Source organism: Helobdella robusta (assembly GCF_000326865.2).
Source record: "Helobdella robusta unplaced genomic scaffold HELROscaffold_2, whole genome shotgun sequence".
In the NCBI taxonomy this organism is placed as follows: domain Eukaryota; kingdom Metazoa; phylum Annelida; class Clitellata; order Rhynchobdellida; family Glossiphoniidae; genus Helobdella; species Helobdella robusta.
In genome coordinates, this window is record NW_008704083.1 from 7,880,378 (window position 1) to 7,889,700 (window position 9,323).

General features: G+C 32.8%; 1 protein-coding gene across 1 annotated transcript; it reads right to left on the reverse strand.

Annotated features, from left to right (window-relative positions):
- Positions 1-220: 220 nt before the first annotated feature.
- Positions 221-6,857, reverse strand: HELRODRAFT_160686 (hypothetical protein; the record flags this gene model as incomplete). The annotated part of the gene is made up of 5 exons (XM_009017626.1): positions 221-648; positions 789-890; positions 1,153-3,229; positions 3,367-4,628; positions 6,761-6,857. The coding sequence occupies 5 exons, from the start codon at positions 6,855-6,857 to the stop codon at positions 221-223; spliced, it is 3,966 nt and encodes a 1,321-aa protein (XP_009015874.1).
- Between the last annotated feature and the right edge of the window lie 2,466 nt (positions 6,858-9,323).

Consider the following 9,323-nt stretch of genomic DNA (forward strand, 5'->3'; position numbering starts at 1 on the left):
AATTTCATGTCAGCATGGTTTTAATGAGCGTTTACGACTTTGCACATCAATAGGAAAAAGAATAAAAACCCGTCAAACTATAATTATAAATTCTAATGTTATGTTATATAAAGACTCTTTTTAATGAAAGATAATGGACAACTTTTATTTTAAATGTCTGTTTTTGTTTGAATAATTGAATAATCTTTCAGAAAAAACTTAAAGTTTAAAATATTAAAAACTAAACATGCGTTTCTGTAAATGTTTGACTGATTGTCGACAAATCTCTTAAATAATTCGAATCATGTTTTAATTTTTCACAGTTTTTTGACACTAAGTTAACATTTAAACTCAGAGAAGAATTGACGTCAGAGTTGCTCGTGGTTCCGACTAATTCTACCTCTTCTGGTTTTTTTGCACTGATCAAAATTTTTTCTTTTGGACGGCAGCATGAGCCGTTCTTTGAAACATGTATATCCATTATCGAATCAGAAGAGTCCATTTTTATTTGCTTACTAGGGACGATTCGTAAAGCTTCAAATATTGTTAAAAGGCCACAGTGCAGAATGAAAACGGCAGACATCGCGTAAAATATAAATTTAAAATGGTTATTATTTCCAAGATGGTGGTCGTTTGATAGGTGTACAATTGGATTGCTGCCTTCAGCATCTGGAAAATGTTATATTAGGTTATTCAATGAATTTGCTACGGGCACGAATGTGAATGATAATTGTTCTAAAACAGTTAAACCAATATAATATATAGAATACTTTTATTGATTAATTTGAATTAAAAAAACCCAATTTCACCGTCGATATAATTAACTCCTGGAATGACGACGTTGGAGATTGTGAATACAATTTCATCGTACAAACGCCTTTCAACATGACTGCACTCCTCCACTTGGACATCTGATAACAAGGAGAAAGTTCGTTTATTGATCATTTCATCGACTGTGACTGAACCATTGATTACAAAAATAAATCAAAATTGTTAATTTTGGTTTGTTTATGATTTTTCGGGAAAAGCCTAAATTATATTTTCATTTGATCTTAATTGAATTTGATAATCAGTTTTTAGTTCATCCTATTTAATTGATTAAATTTTTTTATACTTTTTTAAACAAACAATATTATTGTGTTACAATGATGAAAAGAAAGTTTTGTTTCCTACTTAAGAATAGGCAGAGCACGTTACTGAGAGAGACCTCAAATGCGAATGTTTCAAACCTTCCCAAGACGAACCATTTTATATTTCTATCTATAAAAACCGCTTCTTCGATTAAGTCATTTCTATTTTCAGTTTTTTCTTTTGAGGCGTAAAATTTACTTAGATTTTCAAATGAGATTTGTAGCATCACCGTGAAGAAGACAAACAAAAAAATAAAAACCGACGCGAAACTTAATAATTCGATGAGTGTTGATTGGGTGTTGGTGGTGTCGGAGAGTTTTGTGATTCTCATTATTTCTGATGACACATAACCATATTCGTTGGCAAGAGCAGAACTCTGCGAGGGTAGCGTTAATGAGGGCTTGTTGAATAAATTCAAGTGGTAGCTTATTAATCTGTCCTTAATTAAACTCACACTAGAATTTTCATCGCCCCAGTCACACTTGAAATAAAAATTTTCATTCGAATTAAGAATTTCGTCGACGTTTTTGTTGCTGGAAAATAAGGCACGGAGATCTTCTGATAAACGAGACGAACGAATGATTGATGGCGGTGTGGAGGCTGACGATGCAGGATTGAAGAAATTAGCATGTTGAGTGTTTTGTGTCAGCGCATTATTCATATCGCTACTACTGTAATCGTTGAACTTTGTGAACGTTGAAAATATGGACAGCGATGGTAGGCTATTGTTTGATAAATGTTGAAGTATTGACGATATTTCTGTCGAACCAGAATATTTTCTATCTTGATACAGTTTTAAAAGTTTGCATAAATTTATTTGCTCAGGTATGGTGCTTTCGTTCTTATTCAAACTGTTAGGGTTGTTTTTTTGCAAATCGTTTGAAATGTTTTTCCAATCTTTGTTGCTGCTTGAAGCCGTGTGGGAAGCATTCTCCATAGTGCTGTTGTTACTATTAATTTTGTCGTTGTCGCGTTTGTATCTGCAAACAAAAATTTCAAGTGGCTTACCGCTGGTTTGCGCTTTGCATTCCGACGCTGTTACTTTTATTAAAAGACGGTAAAGCATTGAAAATATATTTAAAACTGCCAGGAGGAACAAACAAACCATGCAGTCAAATGCAATGAGGATGTTTTCATTCTCTGAGGCGTTGCTATTTTTGTTGTGCTTTTTGTTGTCAATGCCCTTTCCGTCGTCTTCAAAATTATTTTGGTTGTATATGTTGCAGTCTTTGATCTTTTTATATTCTATGTTCCTAAACATGTCATTAGGAAAACATTTGGCTTTCGGATTAGCAATGTTGAAATGAAGAGTCACATCAATTTTGTGCCGGCCTACATTTTTGTTTGATTTTTCATTGACCAAGCAGCATGTGCAGCACATTTTGTTCTCGCTAACAAATGTTGCACACGATGATGGCCGATTTACGGCCTGGTTAATAAATTTTTGGTTGGGGCTTTGTTTCTGCTGTAGTATCAGCGCGAACTTTGACTGAAAGTTCGAGAGTTTATTGTTGACGTTGTGAAAAAGATTGGTAATGTTGGCCGGATTGATTTTGTTCTTTAAAAATAAATTTCTATGAAATTGCAACAGATTTATACTCTCAATTGTAGAAATCTGTTTCAGTAAATATTGAATGGCGCTAACTCTTAGGCCGTACAGTTTCTGTTTTTCTATTTCTATATACCACTTTACGGATGTTTTGTATTTTTTAAAATTCGTAATATGACTTTCAAACAAAATATTTGAACTGAAAATTTCAATCTTGTGATAATCGAAGAAGTTGGCGGAATATTTAATATTAGTTTTGTTTCTCCGGTAAAGAGAAAAGAAATCTGACAGTATCGTTGGTAAGACGACCATCCATTCATTGTGGACATCATTTTCAAATCCATATTTACTGTAATACTGAGGTTCGTTCAACGCATGCAGCAGTGCATTTTTATTGTTATGAACGCAGCTTGATTTAATAACTGTGAGAGGTTTATTTATTTTCGTCTGCTCTGTCGGGTGATTTAGTTGAAATTTGTTTACTTGCTGACAGCAGGATATTACAACGTACGCAATATTCAACATGAATAAAATTTTAACAAGATCCAAAACTTTCAGCCATAGTTTTTTCTGAGTTAAAATAATTTATAATTTTTTAAATTAATTTTTAATAAAATGTTTTAAAAAATTAATGAAAAAATTAATTATTGTTACAAAAAATTAGCAAAACAACAATTCTGCAAGTTATTACTTATGAATCAACTGACCTTGCAAAATTCCAAAGCAAAGCATCCAATGAAACTGCTTTTCAAATTTGAGTCTTTCTTTTGGCAACAATTGCGACAGAAATAACTTTCTTCGGTTAATTTTTGCCGACGTCTAGAACGCCGTCGTATGTTGTGGTAGTAAGCAAGAACTCGTAAGAGCGAAAAAAGTTGAAAAACAAGAAGGCCGAGAAGGAAGATCATTATAAGATCGACATGTTCCTCATTCACCAAGATGAATTTCTTCCTTGAGTTACCCGTCGTGGCCATCTTGTTATTCGAATTGCTAATTACTTCATCGGCTTTACTCCAGCTATCGTTTTTACTGCTGATGTTGTCAACAATGTGCATATTGTTGAAATTGTTGTTGAGTCTACTATTGTTGCTACTGCTGTAGCTGTTGTTGTTGTTTCTGATGTTGTTGGGGATGTTTTCAATGCTTTCAAAGTTGTTGATATTATGATTGTTGATGTTTTGATTGTCAGCGTTGTTGACGGCGTCGTTATGAAATCTGATTGAATGCGTTTTCTTATAAATATCTTTCGTTGGCTGAACATGATGCTGCGAGGAATGCACATCATTCGTGATTTCATGTAAAAGCTCATCGGAGATGTCAACGTTTTTTGAAACTTCAACAAATTTTTTGTACGTTAGTGATGAAAGAATTCTTTTAACAACCTTCTTTCCGTCGTCCAGAACAATTTTGTATGATACGTGAGAGAATATTCGTAAGGACATTTGTTGACACCTTTTCAACTGTTGTTGCATTTCTTCGTTGAGCGGTTGTTGTTGCTGCAGCAGTTGAACTTGATTGTATTGTTGAGCATCCGCTTGTTCTTTGTGATGCAAATCTCGAAACAAACTCTGGCGATTTGTATGATATTGAGGCGTGGCGTTACGTAGCAATGAAATTTGTTCCTGTGAATTGGAGTGGTTAACGAGGAACCTTTTCATTCGATGTTGTGTGTCTGTTTGCCTCCTTTGCTGCTGTTTTTGATGGTGATAATTTTGTTGTTGACCATGTCTGGATGTCCAGGAGTGTCGTTCATCCTGTTGTTGAGAAGATTGTTGTAGTTGCATCATGTGGAGTGATTTCTGACGTTGCCTGTTCAATTGCTGCTCAATCGTTGTTGGACAATGAAACCACGCAACAAAATTAAAATGCGATGGGCAGCCAATGAGAAGGTCGTATCTAAACAACTCTTCATTCTCCCGCCAATCATCTACCAGCAACCAAACGTATCCCGGACACTTTGAAGTGTTTCCTGAATGGTTCGGTCACATGATCATGAATAAATTAAGAATGAAAACTTTAGATAATAAAAATATTTTTTAATATTGCTCAACAACGTCAATGACGCCAATATTTGAGTTGGTAAATATTTACAATGAATTGAAGTAATATGCATCTACATAAGAAGCAGTAACAATAACAATTAGAATATTACAATTATTATTAATATTTTTTGAAAACTTTTGATGATAATACAATAAATGAAATAATTGAAGATTTAAAAGGAGGCGTGAATCAACTGAAAAGAAAATATAGTGTGCTGGTTTAGGGCATTATAAATCCGCTCAGGTTCATGCTCCTCAACCTTGAAATTGATGGCAGAAAATAAATGACACAAAAAATTGCCGTGAAAAATGAGTCTGTTAAGAGAATATTCAAATAAGAAAAAGTACAGGTGTAGATTCTCGGTTATTGTATGTATGTATAAGTAAATCATTTTGTGATTGTCGAATCCAAATAAACTGCTACATGGTTTGAAAGTGAGATTCGTAATGCCATTATATCAAAGCAATCATTAATGCGTTGATGATTTTTTATTTCTGTGCTACGTCTACGTCAAAAAGTGCATGTTGATAAAAATTAAAATGTAAAAATGTTACCCTAAAAAATTCAACTAGACTTATTGGTTCGGACTGTGTGACTTGTTTAATTGTACGAAAGAATCAATTGTATGTAAGAACGCGATGTTATTACATTTCAGTGTGAAGGATTTGATGGATCCCAGCAATATGCCTGCCGCGAAAGAGAAATTGACAGTAATGCAATTATGAAAGTTGATAGATTAGTGGACAGGAGCCTTGCACGAAGTTATGGTAGCGATGGACATCATGCCGATTTTGAAAAGGCAGCTGGTTGTGTCAGATATTTTATAGACTAATCAAATAAAAAAAGAGATTGATTGGATAGTAAGTTATTTCACTGGAGAAGATTTTTCTAAAATTAAAAGCCGTTTACGAAAATGTTAAATTAATAGAACATTGGGAAAATTTTGTAGAAGAAGCATCGGAAGGAATAATTTTTGTGATTTAAGTCAGGGATTATATGAAATGTATAATGATGTGATATTGTTCGTCTGGTGTGCGGCTGAATTATTCCATGTTTGCGCAACTGGCATGGCAAAATTGACAGTGAAATCTTGTTGAAATGAGTTACAATTTCTCGTGTGGGAGTTATGCACGCAACCGCTATGATTCGTTCGTTCACATAATATGGCACTTATTATGTGATTTGATTGCGGAACGACTGCTACATGGATTATATTTATGTTCGAAGATGTCTAATTTTGAATCGTTTTTAACAGAAACAAATTAAAAATTTGAGAAAAACAAAAATAAATGTTTGTTGCTGAATAACACGAAGTATAAAACGACAGAATTATGTCTCAAACACCCTTGAATCTAAAAAGTATTCTATTGGTATTTTTATTGGCCTTTGATACTTTGGATCCTAATATTTTATTACATAAATTATATGCTTACGGTATAAGAGGTGTTGCATACAATTGGTTTAAATCATATTTAAATGATTGCTATCAATATGTATGTGTTAACAATTCTGTCTCTCAACTGGCGTCGCGCAAGGTTCCATCTTTGGTTTATTATTATTTAATTTATTTATTAATGATTTTGTTTGCTGTTCTACTGCAGGGGTGGGCAAACTACGGCCCGCGGAGCTTTTTCAAGCGGCCCGCGAGGCCCTGTTCGCTAAAAAAGGTGTCAGCCAGACATTATGACCAAAAAAAAGAGCCACAAATCTTATGAATTAAATTTTGTATATGCTCTTTACATTATTTCTTTGATTCTTGTGCGAGTTTTTATACCACCGGCATGTGGTAACAATCATTTTTACGTTTAGAAAACTGGTATAGGGACTTTTTATAATTGAATAATAAAATTTGGGATATCGCTAATTTGGCTGAAATGTATGCATCAACAATACAATAATACTACAATATTAATACTACAATAATAATAATTGAATACTAGTGTTAAACGTAAATATATTAATATTATTAGCTCTGGTCGCAGCAACAATATTGAGTGTAAGTAGTAGCTTCGACAATAATGTAGGTAGCAGTTCTCATATTTGTTGTGAACATTAAACTTGTTTTATTTTCATCGTTAAATTTCCTCGAAACATCATTCTCTGAGAGTTGCAGCCATAAAATAGGATTTATAAACATAGCCATCATCGTAGCCATCGTCGTAGCGATCATCGCTGCTAGCCACATACATATTCATCATCGTCGTGATCGTCGTCTTCATCTTTTTCAAAAATTGTTGTCTCATGTTAATGATGAAGTAGTTATTTCATTTCTCCTTAATTCAAATAAATACAAGTTCATTTTTCTGAAATGCATTGTGTGGATGACACGCGAAGCATCAGGACTATAAATGCATTAGGTTTTAAGTTTTTAAAATCTCAGAAGTGTCTTTTGAATTTGAAATCACATTTTAATAATAAAGATTTTTTTTCAATCTTCAATCTTTTGCTGTTTTGAGTTATTATTTTTTTTGTTTTATTTAACTGCTTTCATTTAGAATTAATTTGTTGTTCGATTTGATGTTTCTATGATATCAGTGAAAAATTAATTCATTTAAAGTTTTATTTTCTCCGGAAAGAAACCATTTGAAAATTTTAAATTATAAAACTTACAGGATCAAACATGACTGTCAGGTTAATAAAACGTTTACGTTTGAACCTCATCAGTACAGTGCCTCTTTCTAAAATTTCTCAAAAACCAACTCAATCACTTTATCCAGGTAACCTAATGAATTAATACTCCCTATAAAAATTAATTTCAGATTATTTACAACAGTGCAATCTAATTGTCGAATAACTGATGTTAAACTTATAATAAAACTTTTCAACGCAACTAACGACTAGACTGTTGTATATTTGGATCCAGGCATCTCTTGTTAGAATTGTTTCGTCTGATACCATATATTGCAGGTGTTTCATAAACTTTATTAATTTCAACAAGTGCAAAACAATTTTTATCAAATTATTTTTTGCAAATCTTGGTTACTTTTGTATTTAATAAATTGTTAAATACATTTTGAATACTTCGAATGGTCACGGTTTAAAATAAATTCGAAGTGTATTTTGTCAAATGCATTTTGTTGTTAACGAGGGCCCACCCATTCCACGGCAACAACAAGTCATCTAATTGAAGGCAGTATGCAACTTTTTTATTGACTGGTATTTTTATTTCATGTGTTCTTCAAAAGTATCAAATATTTTTAGCTCTTATTTGCCTCCATAAAAAGCTAGTTTCTCAGAAATTGTAAAGCATTTATTTTGACGGAAGTTAGCGATGTTACACAAAAATTATTTATCCAAAGAAAGCACACGCTGAAGAAGTATTCATTAAAAAATATGAAAATTTTTTTTGTTTACTGACTGAAATTATGCGAGCAACATGTGGTGACCAGTTTGGAGTGCTATTCAGTTTCAGATTGTTTAAGCATAAGTTGATTAACACAATTGCATATCTGCATTTTGTGTTTCAAAAAAACTGATTATGTTCAGCTTTTATATTAAAAACATTTCAATTATTTAATTTTAACGGTGATTTCAAATACAATTAGCCTTATTTAGATATTGGTTAACGTCATGTGTATCGTTTCTCACCGCTATATTTCTAATTCCGCAGTTTCTCTTCACAAGAATTATTACATTTTTGCCGAACGTCGTTATTCTTTATTATCCTCCTATTTGTCGCTCTCGTTTTCATCGCCATCTTTATCCTCTTCTTCCTCTTCTTTGTCTTCCTCATTTTCATCAACATCCATCTCTTCTTCTTCCTCTTCTTTTTCTTCTTCTTCTTCTTTTTCTTCTTCTTCTTCTTCTTCTTCTTCTTTTTCTTCTTCTTCTTCTTCTTCTTTTTTTTCTTCTTCTTTTTCTTCTTCTTCTTCTTCTTCTTCTTTCTTCTTCTTCTTCTTTTTCTTCTTTTTTTTCTTACTCCTCATCTTCATTTTCATCATCGTACTCAGCATGATCAGCTGCAGTAGCAATGCTTATCAGCACCTCCGTGTCAATAATACTTGCATTTAAATTTTACTCGTAGGCAGTGAAAGAAGAAGGAGCTGTTATTGACGGACTAACTAATGAAGCCATCCATCCACTGTTCATTCACCTACCTTGCCATCCATCACCCTATGTGACCCTATAAAACTCTTCAGTCATCCATTTAAGTCCTTCTTTGTTCTGTTCTTTCATTCGTTTCTCTATTCGTTCTTTAATTGGTTCATCAGTTGTTACTGTTATTAATCATTAGATTTTTAAATTGTTTACGTGTTTTTTAATTCGTTCGCACGTTTCGAGACGTTCATTTGTTCGGTTGTTTGTTTGTCCTTTAGTATCGTGTTGACTATTTATTTCCTGATGATTCAATTACCTCTACATTTGTTTGTACATTTGTCAAAAACTGCTACAGTGTTGTTTTACAAATTGAAAATCCTCAATTTTTATTAACCAACTTTTTTCGTAATTTATTAGCGGCGAATTTTTAAACGTAAAAACGAGTGGGATGTAAAGTGTAACCAACCATTTTGTTGTAACATTCATCGGGTAGGATAGTTACACACGTGCGTATAGAATATATAAATGCATACACCAGATAAATCTACGTATAAATTTTTATAAACTTTTGTTACGCTTCGTT